This window comes from Calypte anna, chromosome 5A (assembly GCF_003957555.1).
Source record: "Calypte anna isolate BGI_N300 chromosome 5A, bCalAnn1_v1.p, whole genome shotgun sequence".
Lineage (NCBI taxonomy): Eukaryota > Metazoa > Chordata > Aves > Apodiformes > Trochilidae > Calypte > Calypte anna.
In genome coordinates, this window is record NC_044251.1 from 23,206,826 (window position 1) to 23,223,037 (window position 16,212).

The 16,212-nt window shown below is 39.6% G+C and overlaps 1 protein-coding gene across 3 annotated transcripts in view; it reads left to right on the plus strand.

Annotated features, from left to right (window-relative positions):
- TSHR (thyroid stimulating hormone receptor) overlaps positions 1-5,471 on the plus strand; it is a 44,217-nt gene extending 38,746 nt beyond the window's left edge. For all 3 annotated transcript variants that reach the window (XM_008505170.2, XM_008505171.2, XM_008505172.2), the window contains 2 exons: positions 2,884-3,072; positions 4,061-5,471. In XM_008505170.2, coding sequence (XP_008503392.1) covers positions 2,884-3,072; positions 4,061-5,471 — 1,600 coding nt within the window. The remainder of the gene's footprint in view (positions 1-2,883; positions 3,073-4,060) is intronic.
- Positions 5,472-16,212: the final 10,741 nt, after the last annotated feature.

Below are 16,212 nucleotides of genomic sequence, written 5' to 3' on the forward strand. Positions count from 1 at the left end.
TGCTCCAGATTCAACGGACCTCTCTGCTGGCTTGCTGAGGACTGAGCTGAGCCTGTGCTTCAAGCCTCACCTTTTATTGGCCCCCTAATCCTGCTCATGTGCAGTTGGGGCCCGCCCTAATCAGGCACAGGTGGGCTTAACACAAGCTCATGCCTACTACCTGGTAATTAGTGGCACCTGGTTGCCTCATTTCAGTACACTTCAGTGTGAGACCCTCGACAAATCTCAGACCTCTTCCCATTCTCTTGTGTTTCTGTATGTGCCAGCTATAACTTCACAGTAGGAGCAAGACACCCCTCTGCACAATGTGAAAATTGCTGTGTTTAAATATCTTATCAATATTTTTTGAATATTAACAAGGCTGACATAACAGCAGTTAGTTACCATTCTTCTGAGCAGCATAAGATCAAGACTGATGGTACACTGACACAGAACAAAGAAATCATGTAGGAAAATGTATCTTCTGTATGAATGCAGAAAGACACTATAGAGATACAAACTTCATCTGCTTCTAATCACATTGCTCTGAAAATTAGCAGTTATTATTTAAAACCTCTTCAATCCTATGCTTTCTAGTTATAGGAAGCTGCTATACTGCTTGAAGTAGATTGTGGATCTGAATAGATATTCAAGACTGGATTTGTAAGGTAAAAAAATCCTTGTCAGTCCCCCAGAATCCCCTCTAGCCAGCTGGCACACACACTGTTGCTAATGAAGTGTGGGCCTAGGTAGGGTAACTAAGAAGTTACCTTCCACTGGGAGAGGAATTATCACCAGACTCCCAAGGGACTTTTGCATTTGCATGTGGTACAGAGAGGTCACAGCACACTTTAGTGGCAGACACAATACTAGGAGTTTAGGGACCTCCCAAACCGGGGACTTTGTAAAGTTCCAAACTTCTAAGCCATTGTGCTTGATATGGATGGGACCAACCATCTACTGTTAGCCCTGCAGGATTAATCCTAAATCAACTTTAAATCAAGAACTTTAAAGCAGCTGTACCTGTATCTTCTGTCCAAGCACTGAAGTTTAAAACAAGCAGAGGTTTTGAAAATAAAACCTGCAATACCTAACTGCTTAAATACACACCCATGTACGTACACATAGAAGACTTCAGAGGATTCAGATAGAATAGAATAGAAATGAGGTAATCTTATAATGGACTATTCTTGCAAGCCCTTTCTCCTCAGTGAACAGATGTCTTTCAAACTGGTTAACATCACTTGACAGCACTCTTTGAGTTACTGAAGACCTTTCATGCTCCCCTCTGCTTCCCAGTAAATTGTTTCTACCACCTGAGCCCAGGGCTGGCTGCTCCCTTCTGCTCACAGCTCTCCAGGAGCTGCAGCTCCCTCCCCTGTACAGCCAGGGACCCAGAGAGGCTCCTTTCTGATGCTGCTTCCAAGGTACAAGCCCTTTTCCTCCAGGATATTCCTTCTGACCCAGTTATTTCTCATGGGAAAATAACACAACGGAATAAAACCAAAACAAAGGCAGATACTGTCCTTCTTGTTGCCTTGTTATTTGGCCTGCACAATGAACCATAGCACTGACTTTCACAATTTAACAATGCAATTTTGTGAAAAGATGATGCCTTTTCTCATGTTTAAGTCTCTTGCCCAACATTCTCAAGTGTTCCAACACTCATCTCACAAGACTGAAAAATTCCCAGCTACCTTCTTTACAATATGCTTTGCATCTACAGTTTCCCACTGCTTCCAATCCTGCATTTTCTCAAGAGAAAAGCCTTAACCTGTACTTTCTACTTTATATTTTCTTAAAATTGATACTTTTAATAAACCTTGCTGTAGAGCTTCCTGTGCTCTTGCTGTAAACTGCACATAGTTTTATAAAGCTGCATACAGTATTTAAAATATCATCAGATTTATGTAGTGAAGTTTTCCTGTTTTCTACTTTCCTACAAATTCTAGGCATTTTATTTCTCTTCAACATTCCTAAATAGCAGTGACCTGACATTTGCAGAGAGGACTCCAAGATCTTTAAAGAATGCTAAGCAAATTAAACCCCATTGTCATCCATTGACAGCTAAGATTGCTTTTTCCTAAATGGATTTTGATATTCACCAATATTGACTCATGTCAATTATTTAACTGCTCAGTCAGTACTGCAGGATCCTTCTGCTTCTTTAGACAAGTTTTGTTGCATCTACTCTCATTCTCTTTCCAGACTGTATGAATACATCAGTAGTACCAGCACTTGCCTTCTAGCCTCCATGGGCCTCTGCTGCAGTGACACGAATAGCCAGATACAAGTTCATTTTCCATTCTTCTCCTAGCATTTAAACGTATCATCTGTTTTACCCCACTCTTATTTTTTAATTAATTCAGGACAGCCATTCTCCTTGTCACGTGACACATTAGTTACCTCCAAAGCCCTTGATATCTGATTCTCCCAGATATCCTAACTCATTTTTAGTATTTCCAGAAATCTTAACTCATGGTACAAACAGGATCAGGTTTCTCCATATGCTTGTGCTGGAACATTTTCAAAGAACTCCCAAGAGTTTGTGAGGTGTCATTTCCTGTCCAAAAAATCTTAGAACCTCCCATGACACAGCACTTAACCATGTTCCCTTCCTGCAGGTAGCTGCCACCACCATGAGGACCTGATGGGGACCCACGGGGACTTCTGAAAGGCCAGATGAGCTTTAAAACACAAAGAAGATCACAGGAGAAATTCACATCCTACTTGAATTTTAATTCTATCAGAACCCAGAAAAGTTATAGGAAATCCCCACCTCCTCTGGATTCAATTTTTTCTGTGTAATTCTATGAAACTCCTAAATTACTGTGAGAATCTGAAAAAAAATTCTGATCCAGTCACTGGATATTCTGATGTTGGTCTTTTTCTTCCTATACCTAGGGACATCTCTAGAACAGCCATTGCTAACCTGCCAGCCAAAGGACTGGAAAGCCTTAAGGAACTAATGGCAAAAAATACATGGACTTTAAAGAAATTACCAACTGTAAAGATATTTCTTCAGCTAATGCGAGCTGAACTGTCATATCCAAGTCACTGCTGTGCTTTCAAGAGCTGGAAAAAACCCAGCGGGTGAGTTTCACTAAATTACATCCCATTTTAAAGTATTTAAGTGAAGACAGTGGTTCATAATTAATAGAAAATTACATCTGCTGGCACTTCTGTGATTATTTTTCCTAGATATAGGGGACATTCTTGGAAACAGAGGTTAAAACTTAAAACTGATAGAAGAAATAAATTTGTAGAACCTTCTGCTCTTCCTTTTTTTGAGACCAGAATTAATTAGGCAGAGAAAAAAAGGAATAACATTCAATAACAGAATGTGCTGTGGCAAGGATTGGAAAGAAGAGTTTTGGAGGTGTTAGAGCATCATGTCTTACGTGTTTTCTTACTGAAAAGCTCAGAATAAATGATTCTGTCATAATTATGCACATAGTTTATTTCAACTTCCATTTTGGCAGTGTATTTCCAGCCTTCCATCAGAACAGGTGCCAATAGCTTTTGGAAAGAAAAAAATGCATTTAGGTGTCAAAATAGTAAAAAGTATGAACAATTTTTGACTACAAATACAAATGTATGACATGATGAGGGACAGGATACCCAACCACTACACTAGCAGTTAGCTGTAAATCATCTACAGGGAATACATGGAAATGAAATTAAAATGCTGGAAGTTCTGGGAGAAACTGATTTGTGAACAAAGAAAAGGAAAGTAATACTGTATGTACTATCAAATAAGTTATAAATACTAGAAAAAGTTTTGTAAGATACTACGAGTGTAGATACCAAGAAGGAAAAGGGATTATGGGTGCTGAACAAGCCAGATTACTACTGGGGACAGCTGACAATAACATAAAGAGGAAAAATACAGATTAAAAATAAGTCCAGAAATGCCCAGGCTTATTGTTCACTAAATGTTCTATTAACAGAAATATATCCTACAGGATATTTTGATACCTACATTTTCATTCATAGAGATTTGAAGTGTTTCCTTTGTCTACTGGCTGTACTCCAGTCAGACTGTACATGCCAGTGGTGATATCCCCCTCTACTCTTTCAGAATCCTGGAGTATCTGACATGTAACCAAAGTGGCAGTCACAGCTTTCGTAAGAGAAGATCAGTCAAAGATCTCAGAGGTACATTTTACAAAGATTATGCAGAAGAATACACAGACCACAACTACAGTGAGTATGACAAAAACACCAAGTTCACAGATTTTCACGAACATTCCCATTATTACATTTTTTTGGAAGAGCATAGAGAAGGAAATCTTGGGTTTGGCCAAGAACTCAAGAATCCTCAAATAGAAGATGTTGAGACCTTTGACAGTCATTATGACTATCCTGTCTGTGGGGACAACGGAGATGTAATATGCACTCCAGAGCCTGATGAGTTTAATCCCTGTGAGGATATAATGGGATATCAATTTCTGAGGATTGTTGTGTGGTTTGTGAACCTGCTGGCCATCCTAGGTAACACTTTTGTCCTTTTGATCCTTCTCACCAGCCATTATAAACTGACTGTACAACGCTTCCTGATGTGTAACTTGGCCTTTGCTGATTTTTGCATGGGTCTATACCTCCTCCTGATCGCTTCGGTGGATCTCTACACCAGATCAGAGTACTATAACCATGCTATAGAGTGGCAGACTGGGCCTGGCTGCAATACAGCTGGCTTTTTCACAGTCTTTGCCAGTGAGCTTTCTGTGTACACCCTGACTGTGATCACTCTGGAGCGCTGGTATGCCATCACTTTTGCCATGCGTCCCAATCGCAAAATTCGCCTCCGGCACGCCCTGGTTATCATGTTGGGGGGGTGGCTCTTGTGCTTTCTTCTTGCCCTTCTGCCACTGGTTGGTGTCAGTAGCTATGGCAAAGTCAGCATCTGCCTACCTATGGACACCGAAACACCGGTGGCAGAAGCCTACGTTGTCTTCATTTTAATATGCAACATTATTGCTTTTGTCATCATTTGCGCCTGCTACATAAAAATCTACGTAACTGTGCGAAACCCTCAGTACAAGTCCGGGGACAAAGACACCAAAATTGCCAAGCGGATGGCTGTGCTGATTTTCACTGACTTTCTGTGCATGGCTCCCATCTCTTTCCATGCTTTATCTGCCATTATGAACAAACCCTTGATAACTGTCACCAATTCCAAGATTTTACTGGTACTCTTCTACCCACTCAATTCTTGTGCCAACCCCTTTCTTTATGCTATTTTCACCAAAGCTTTCCGTAGAGATGTGTTTATCCTGCTAAGCAAGTTTGGTATATGTGAGCGTCAGGCTCAAGTCTACAGAGGTCAGACAGTTTCAGCCAAAAAGAGCAAAAGCTCTTATGGGCAGAGAATCAGCCGAGGGACAGGTCAGATTCTTACAACCATTCAAGACCCAGCCAATGATCACCTTTCTGCCACGACAATGCCAAACCAAATCCTAGTGGAAGAATACAAGCAAACTGAGCTATAACAAAGTACCACAGCCACAATTTGGTCAAAGGCAGTGGTACAATACAGTAAATCGAGTGAGAAGATAACATTCTCCATATCCTTTTTCCCTACCATATCCTTTGTGATGTCTGAAAGTAGCTTCAGAGTGGCCTTCTTTTAGAAAAAACATTCATTGGTTCATTTCACACTCTTACCAATGCACATCAAAAGACATTGTTCCAATGATAATGCTGGAAGTAGATGCGAACACTTTATTTAAATAGGAAAATTGGTATTTATAAACCCAGCAAATATGAGATACACTCTCATCTAAAAAATGTAAGGAAGCAGAAGACCAAGCATAAATCTTGGGAGGACTTGTATGACTGAAAAAGGACAAAGTTTTATATAAAATGAGACTTAAAGGTTGAAATTCTCAAAAAAAAAAAAATTGTTTTTCTAATGTTAAATTTCTAAAACTTCCACCAAGGCCTAAAATGGAACAGATTCCTTCTTCTTCTGCCATCCTGACCTAAAAAGAAGCTAGCCTTTAGTTTACAGGTTTTGGTTTAGTTGAACAATGTGGGGAAAGGAGCCTCTTCATATTGCCTTTATAGCAGTAGAAGGCAAACATCTTTGATTCTGTTGCTGCTCCTAAGAAAATAGGTAAGAAACATCAGGGCATTTGCCTTTGCGTGCTGCAAAAAAAAATTCCTTACTATTGCTCTCTCACTTTTAAAAAAAAAAAAAAAACTATTCACGAGATGGTTTGAATTTATTTGAAGTCCACACAGTCAAATTAATGACGTTTGTGTAGTTTTGATGGCTGAAAGTTTGTACTAGATCTTCTCCAATTTAATCTGAGCATGTTTATTACTTTGAACACCCTGTAACTACTGCTTTCTCACCACTGCTGCTATCCCTACTTACCCTTCTCTTACAGGTATATATACATATATATATATATATAATGATTTTCCTTTTAGAACTTGCTATCTTGAGATGCCTCACATCTACACATAGAGAAAGGGAGTGGATGATGCCTTCAGGTTACTTCATGCCCTTCAGTTACTGACCTGAAGGCTAACAGCTAGCTCCTCCAACATATTTTAAGAAAATCTCTCCATTTTTTTACTGAGCTCTGTTGACCCCTGTACTACCTTTGAGGCAGTTTTGAGACTCTGAGGAGTCTCGAACCCACGGCCCTCAGCATTGCTTGGGTTGTGTCGTTACGTGCTTAGCCGGCTGCGCCACTCAAGCCTCACCCTGACAGTGATGAGCTCTAGTGGAGCAATAAAGGTAGTGCCGTGCTGAAAGCAGCACTTAAAGCCAAGCATGCCGAGATTGTGAGTTTCAGGACTGAGCTGAGCCTGTGTCTTAGGTCTTACCTTTTATTGGCCCCCTGGTCCTGCTCATGCGCAGTGGGGGCCCACCCTAATTGGGCACAGGTGGGCTTGACACAAGCTCATGCTCACTCCCTGGCAATTAGGGGCACCTGGTTGCCGCATTTCACTACAGCCCCTTCCAACCCAGACGATTCTATGATTCTATGATGCATTAAAAGTGAAGGCTGCTTCAGTGAGCAGAAACAAGGGTTTCACCAACTCTATCAGCTGGCCTCAAAAAAAAGTATTTTGGCATCGTTAACATCATTTAAAATCTACGACATTTCATCATAGATTAATTTACTTGCCTCTTTTGGGGAGGGGCATGCTACCAAAACTGCTGTAAACAGTGACCAGTGTAAACGCTGATCTGAGAGCGTCATATAAAACACGTTATGTTGAGATGCAGCCCTCTACTGTGGGTCCTTTTACCATCCTAATAGTAGAAAAATCATGGGGGTGATGGTTGATGAGAAGCTCAGCGTGAACTGGCAATGTGCACTTGCAGCCCAGAAAGCCAACTGTATCCTGGGTTGAATGAAAGGAAGTGTGGCCAGCAGGTCAAGGGAGGTGATTCTCCCCCTCTGCTCTGGTGATACCCCATCCAGAGTGGTGTGTCCAGCCCTGGAGCCCCCAGTATAAGAAGGACATGGAGCAGTTGAAGCAAGTCCAGAGGAAGGCTAGAACTATCATCAGAGGGCTGGAGAACATCTCCTGTGAAGACAGGCTGAAAGAGTTCAGGCTGTTTAGCCAGAAGAAGAGAAGACTCCAAGAAGACCTGGCCTTCCAGTACCTGAAGGAGGCTATAAGAAAGCTGAGGAGGGACTTTTTACAAGGACATGTAGTGAGAGGACAAGAGGTAATGGCTTTAAACTGGAATAAGGGAGATTTAGCTTCGACATTAGGAAGAAATTCTTTACCATGAGGGTGCTGAAGCACTGGGACTGGTTGCCCAGGAAAGCTGTGGATGCTCCCTTCCCTGGAAGTGTTCAAGACCAGGTTGGATGGGACTTTAGGCAACCTGGTCTAGGGGGAGGTGTCCCTGCCCATGGCATAGGACTTGGAACTCAATGATCTTTAAGATCCCTTCCAACCCAAACTATTCTATGATTCTACAAATAAAGAGAAAAAAAGTTTTCTGAGGGGTTTTTTAATGTCATAAGACAATCAAGTTCTAATGCATGAACTGTACATTTATGCTACAGACTTCATAGATACTAGTGTAGCAGTGGAAACAAAAATCCAAGCTTCAATCATGTTCTTTCACAGAGAGGAAAGACTAAATCAACATTTATTTTAGAAGTAGTGGTTTTGAAAGTAACACTGATCACTTATTTCAAAACCTCATTTTACCTTAAACCAAGAATATTTATTCCATGGAAACCAGTAGTACATCGTAAAGATGTGGTATGTCACACTGACTGTAGCATGCTCTTGAATTAGTACAGCTGTTTGCTTTTACTAATAGATGATGGATATATTTATGTATTATTGAACTTTTTCATCTCCCATTGTTGCCTGTAAGAATTGTCTATTGAAAGAATTCTGTGACATTGCTTTTATGAACCAAGTTTGGTATTTCTGGTTCATATCTTGCATGTTCCTTCTCGTGTTTAACTTGGTAAAAAATATTTTCAAAGCTGTTGGAAAGATCCAGGCAATAAACTTTAAATAATTTATTTGCCAGACTTTTTCTTGTAACTGTTTGTGTCTTACAGATATTCTTGTGCATTTCTGCTCTGATCAATCCCTTCAGCCATTTTTTGTCTGCATATACCCTTATATAAAACTTGCTTGATATTTGAAATCTGTCTCAGATGTATGATTTCTGGCATTCAGTACATATTTTCTCTACAATACATTAGAAGTAATGCATTGGAACATTGGAATAAAATGTTTTGCTTGAAACTGTAAGAAGCTCAGCAAGTTTTTTCTGAAGGTTTTAAAGTACTTTTTCCATGGAAAAAATTAGTACTATTTCTCTTGCACTCAAATTCATTGTTCTTCCTGGATGGCCTACAGCCAAAAAGGTTGACCACATGACACACTGTTTAAAGAGGCTTTGGGTTTTTCCCCACCACTAGCTGGAAAAAGGACATCGTAATTTCAGACAGTGCAGCAAGGATGGAAAAGAACAGTAGCAGTACTGCTGAGCTCTGGGGTTCCTGAACCATCATTAATTACACCCAAGATAATAAGAAGAATCACCTAATAGCCATGAGTTCCTCTTCAAAAGGCTGAATCTGATCTTTTCTCCTTTCTAAGCCTATTGTGTATGTGACAGCCACAGTGACTAAGGATTTGATATTTCAGCATTTGATACTTGCATAGGAAGAAGTTTGTGTGATGGACAGGCCCCACTGCAGGCACTGTCAAGAGTAATATAGGAATCTGTCCATGCACAACCTTACAGAAGATTCCTGCCTCCCATTAGTTCTTCCCTTAAAGCCAATGTCCCTGGTCCTGTATTTGCCAAAATTTATACTGCCAAATTTTTTGCTTAGTAATCCTCACCAGTGAGAGGAAAAAAGTTACTGTCTTTGCTTTATGGATCCTTGCATTCTGTGAGGGACAACTCCCACTGCTGAAAACTGTCAAAATGCTCAAGTACCAGCTAATTCCTGACATTCCCTGCCTGTTTCAAAAATCCCAGACTTCAATATCTGTGCACCTTGATAGTACCTGTAATTGTGCTTCCCTCCTACATGAAGCAGTAGGGTGTAAGGAAAGCTTTTTCTCAGTTGTAGGTGCTAACTGGCACCAGGTAAGCCAATTAAGCTTACAGGCAAGAAGAAAATGCAACAGGCCAATAAGTGACAAGGAATAAGTATTTCTTTCTAGGAGGCCTATGCTGTTCAGTATGTGCATAAGGGACCTGGAAAAAGGAGTGAACAGTTTGCCCTAATATTCAAAGCAGTAAGAAGAACAGATGGCTATGAAGAACTGCAGGAATTTAGAATTAAAACTGAATGCCTGGCAAGAGGAATTCAGTGGAGACAGTGATACACACATGAAAAAAAAATTGACATCTTAAATGATGTACCCTGAGCTGACAGCCTCAATAGAGGAACAAGACCTTATGGGTAGAGTAGATCAGTCAATGAAAATACCAGTTCACACTTCCTAGAGATCAGAGAAGCAAACCAAAGTATATTATTGGGAAGAGAACAGAAAATAAACCAGTATTTTATCACTGTATTTTATTACTGTAAATCTTCACCTTGAGTAATGTAGCTCTTATATCTGCAATTGAAAAACAATATAACAGAAATAAAAAGTTTCAGAGCAGGGTGGTGAGGAGAATGGAAGTCTTGGGATTGCAGTTAAGGAATCACAGTAAAACAGGACACCTCAGAGTAGAAGGGAGATGGCAAAGCTCAGTAAAATCATGAGCAAGTTAGAATAGCTGGGTTACTGAACTTCTTGCCAAAGGCTGCTGTGGCTAATAAATTTTACATGGGTTTATAGAGAGACTGAAACTCATGGAACAGAAACATGTGGAAAGGTACAGAAAATAAAAAAAGCTGCCTCAGGATGCTTCTGAACTGTGAATACACAGCAGATGGGAGGGAGTACTTGGAGAGTATATCATACAAGCTTGCCTATTCTTTCATGCTTCACTTGCCACACACCATTACCAGCCATCACAGTCAGGGTTCTGGCACAGATGGACTTATTCTCTGCTCCATGGCAGCTCCTTTCCTTGTGTTCAAGCAGTTCCTCAATTCAGACTGCAAAGACAGATTCAACTGCATCTTCCTTCAGCAGGCCCAACCACAGAGCCCATGACTGGCTATCCCTGACCTCTGCTGGAGACATGAGGTTTTTTAAGTGGGTACTCATCTGTTCTACATCATGTACAACAGGTCAGCTATAGACAGAGTAAAGTTTACCCCTGCAATGTTATCCTGGAATCTGAAAATAGCACAAGTAAGAAAAGGTAAATTTAAAATCACTACTTCCATAGCATTTTTGTTCATCAACATAAATTAAATCTACTTTTGTTTCCTTTCTCAATGGATAGTTTAAATATTAATGTTTACAGCAGAGTCTTTGGAAAATCTGTACCAAAAGAGAAAAATACCTTAAATGTAAAGTTCAATTTGAGCAGACCTCATGCTTATGTGCTATGATGAACCAAACTCTCCCCTCCCGAGTTGTTTGGCAGGATGATGAGTAATGGCAAATTAATCCGTATTGTTTTTCTAACAGATGCCAGGCATCCTCGCTTTGAATCACTAATCAAATGGTTTCTGGTTTGCAACTAAAATTGGACAGGATGAAACACAAAATTAGTTGGACCTCATTCTATTACAAGCTGCTCTCTTCCTTGGTAGGGATTCTGAAAATATACGACATTATACTGCACTTCAATGTAGGCTTTGTGAGTTAAGGCACAAGGGGTTGGGGGGGCCATCATCACGCTCTAGAACAGAAGATGTCTTTGAGATTCACACAAGACAATTCTTACTGCACCATCAACATACAATTCACACTGGTTCAATAATACATCTGCATAAAACTGAAACATTCTGATGTCAATACACAGTGTTTCATCAAGAGAACACATCAGTTCAAACTTCCTATTCCCACACAAAATCTCCTCCGCCATGCACATACATTGGTATATACTGCCATGGTACCTCAAATTATAAGATTTTTAAATTAGACAGGCTACCAGCCCCATGGAAACACGTAATTTTTATAAGTGCCTGTTCTTATTTTCCACACGGAAAATACTGGGCAACTATTCCAAAACAACTGTAGCACAAGACTTCAGCCTCAATGGGGCCATCCTGAACTTCTAAGAGCTTAAATTCTGCAGGATTAATATCTATCTTACCCTACCTTTTGGGCAGGAGCTTTCTATGCTGCCATGGTTAGGTGCAATGGCACCAGCTCTGTTGAAGCCCATGAAGCTTTGTAAATTTGTGAGAGGAGGAAGAGGATGCTCAATTTGCTTCTCAGCTCTTCACCATGCAGCTGTGATGAGGACTCTCCTCCAGGTTCTTCATATTTGTCTCTCTTATATGGAATGAAACCTGTTGTGAACATTAACTTGCTTCACAATATGTAGCTAAGCACTCACTAAACAGTTACTACAAAGTGACTGGAATTCTTGGAGTGTTAGTGGCATATACAGTGTGATACTTTTTGTAAGACCTACTTTGCTGCCAAGGGAGCTTTCCCCTTGTGAACACAGAGACTGGTAACATGCTAGACTGCCAAACCCATGCTGGCTGTCTTCCAGCTGAACAGTTTCAGCAGAAACACGGGCAGCTTTTCATTGAAAAGAGAAGAAAAATGAAAGCACTCCCTATCTTTTGTGAGAGCAAAGCTGCAGCAAATCAAATCCAAGCAGTAACATGGGTTTTAACAAAAAACTTCTCACTGCAAATTCTGAGGCACTGTTTGAATGTCTGTCTTCTCCACAGCTTGCATAAGCACAACAGCACTGAAATACCAAGCAGCATGAAGGTTATTTTCTACTCTGTGTGTAGAATGCTGGTTTCAGTTTGAACTGCAGTGAAAGAATTCCCTAAACCATATGTGGATTACCACTGCTGCCTAGAGGGAGCTGTGGAAACAACAGGTAATTCTCTTTTTTAGACAGCTACAGATTGCAATTAAACCATCAATGATACAGCAGTATAAAACAGCAAGAAGTAGCCAAGGATCAGCCTAGCAAACCCTGATAGAATTGAATCTGGCCAGGAACACCAGTGGTAACAAGAAAAGCTTCTGTAGATACATGGTGTTAAAAGGAAAAGTAGGGAAAACGTGGGCCCTCTCCAGAAGGAAACAGGAGACTTGGTCAAGAGATACATGGAGAAGGATGAGGTACTCAGTGACTTTTGTGCCTCAGCCTCCACAAGCAAGGGCTCTGGCCACACCTCCCATGTTGCAAAAGGCAAAGGGAGGGACTGGAAATAAGAAGATCCACCCACTGTAGGAGAAGAGCAGGTCTGAGATGATCTAAAGAATCTGAAAGTGAGTGCACAAGCCCGTAGGACCTCATGAGATCTATCTGCAGCTCCTGAGAGAACTGGTTCATGAAGATGCGAAGACACTTTGCATCATATTTGAAAAGTTGTGGCAGTCTGGTGAAGTTCACAACTGGAAAAGGGGAAACTAGATAATCTTTAAGGCCCCTTCCAACACAAACCATTCTATGATTCTATGAAGTGTGTTTTGATAAGAGGCACTTAGGAAGGGTGGCTGACAAAGTCCAGGAAAAAAAAAAAAAGTATTTATTTTTAGTCTCCTTTGACAGCTAAGTATGTTTGCACTCTATATTTGATTTTCTATAAATGTCTACTTTCTTTTATCTTTATCTTCTGAGAGCTGGAATCCTCCTTCCAGATTCTCTTCACAACTCCTTTCTCTGCTATGGAAGAAAGCCCATGCTCTGTTTGACCAAGTACTTTACATTTTCCATATATTATGTGAAGTTATTTAAGCTAAATGGCAATACATATATAGAAGAAATTAAAAACCTGCTTTAAGGATATGGCAAAGATTTAGGATGGAGTATAAAAGCCAAAATATATTCTTAATAAACATTAACAGCAAATTTATCTGCTAAACTTAAGAACTGCTCTGCTTTCACTCCCAAGTGTATATTCAAGTGGCATGTGTGGCATGTGCCACGCTTGAGATGTGTATATATTTCTTCTTTAGGTAACCAATTTTTAACATCAGTATAATCACCACACTTAGCAAGCTATTTTTCAACTCTCTCCACATACAGGGAATTTTACTAGATGATGCTTTAATGTTTTAAGATTAAAACTACTTATTAAAATCAGAGTAAGGCCACAAAAATCAGTATGTCAGAAATACTACTCCCAGCACTAATACTTTGTCTTTTTACGAGCTTAAACAAGGCAAACTCAGAGGAGTTTCCACTGTGCAATAAATTGAGTTTTCTGAAAAAAAAGGCAATACAAGACAGAACAAAAACTACAAGCAGAATTTCCACAGGGTGAATTCTCTGATATATCCTTTTTAGAAATGCTATACTGCCCAGAAAATTATGTTTCTCAGATAATACCTGCTGAATCAGGACTGCCCATCTAGAGTCAGACAGTTCTTCCCCAGAGGAAAAAGGTCTTCTGTACACACTCCTTCAACACTGGTGCAGCAGGACACACAAGGAGACCTGTCCGTGGGGACCTTGCAGCACAGGATTCCTAGAAATGGGAATAAGCCTTTGGAAAAATCAGGAAGCCAAGTGGTCTAGCAGAAAAGACCCCCCTCCTTATTTTCCAAACCATTTTTCCACCACCAGCTAGGAAGGGTTTTTCTTTACCTTGGCATTAAATCTTGTCAGCTCTGGCACTTGTAAAGCAACATCCCAATTCTCTTGTGATTTGAGCCTGTCCTCTGTTCCAGACACCCACAGGGATTGTTTGCAGTGCAGTTCTGTTTCACTTAGCACCTCTAGCAAAGGAAAAACATTTCTACCTTGACAGATTTATGCCTCCACATATAACTGATTTTATGTTACAAAATTTTGTTAATTTTAAAAATTTAATCATAATCTTTGTTTTGGAATTGTTATTGAAATATCCAAATTGAACACCTGCTGTTTTCAATTTCACTACCTCTGCTTACAAAACTGAACTAAAAATAAAACCTACAAAGTGTAACCAATTACACCCAGCTATGTATTTTTAAAAATGCTTTCACTTAAAAGCTGACCAATATCCAGAAAGGGTGTTGTGACCTACGGACACGAATGGGCAATTTAGTAACATTTGTATCACAAAGCACTATTTTCAATTATTTGTTCTCTCTCCATATTACCTCATTATTTCAGATAACTCTTTGAGCTCAAGCCAGGACATGCACATTTATATTATGTAAAAACATGTAATTGCAAAGGCATTTCACACAAAAATAATTGGGAAAGTCTTCAAACCAAAGAAAAAAAATTGCCAAAAAAACCACCTCACGTTGTCAAGAGTAGTTCAAGTACAGTCCAGTTGGCTGTACTATAGATGTCATCACATCTGAAAGAATTGAGTGGGTTTGGCCTGATCCTATTACCAGTGAAAAGAATTTGAAAAATTACTGAGTCTGCTTTGAAAATAAGCAAGACCATTTTTAACAAAAGAATTTTACAAACAGAAGTCCAGGTTTGGAAAAAAAAAAACAAAAAAACCAACCAAAAAAACCCCACACAAACAAACAAACAAAAACCCAAAAACCCCCCCCAACAACAAAAAAAGCCACACAAAAAAACAAACAAAAAACCCCACACAAACTCCAAAACTGATCCCGTGAACAATATGCAGTTGAAACTAAACAGGGACCTACTGAAAGCTACTCTAATATTCTTTTTAGGTTTAGAGATTGTTATCCTCTCATGCCTCAGCAATTAAAATAACAAAGCTATAAAGAAATCATACTAATAGAAAAAAAAAATCAGGTATTTTTAAATATCCTTGATTTTTCCCCCAGAATATCCTTGGAATATTTTGGTCATGCACAGCTAGGAGAGCACAAGTAATATTCATGATTATGCTCTCACCTTTTCTTTACAGGGATTAAATCCAGCAATTTTTGTTTGTTTTAACCTGAGTTTGCTGCTATTTCATCAACCATTCTGCTTTCCCCCCTCTTTTCAGTCCTTTTACAAAAATTTTAGCCAGAACAACAAGTTATTTTTCCAATCCGATTTTTGTTTTGTTTTCTTACACAGTATGCCAACTTGGACAGAAATGATCTTTTTTGGTAAGACATCATACTGTCTGATGTATATTCAGAATCAAGTCTAAATCCTTTTCAAGATGACAAGTAAAGCAAATTTTATGGGAAAAGCAGTAGTTTTGTTTCTTTTTTTTTTTTTTTTTAGATTTGTCCAAGTGTCAAGGGCTGAGGAAAAGAAAAGTCCTAGGGAAAACACCCAGAAGAATCCCCAAACACCACTCCTTATGATTACGGCTTTGCTATACCCTTAATGCCACTATACCTAGAAGATCACTTCAAAATGACCATATTACACAAAGCAACTCCCCCTACAGGCAGTATAGCCTATGGCTTACATTATTTCTGATTGTATATAGAAGTTCAAGTTCAAAATTTGGGTTTAAAATACAGCACAAGTCATATCTCAAGATACTGCTGTTAGGCAGGAACTAAAAGATTTCACCTGCTTAAACTGGACTGCAGCTGTGTTAAATCAGTTTCACTGGGGAAGGTGAAACCTCATGATCAGCCAGCTCTCTGTACCTTACTCCTTGATACTGTCTTTCATTTCCATTTACAGGACTAACATCCAGATGGCACACCATGTTAGTCAACCAATTTTATCTCAATACCTATGTCTTAAAAAACCATAGGAAGAAAATTCTTTAATAAATAGTGATGTCTAGCCTCAAGATTAAAATA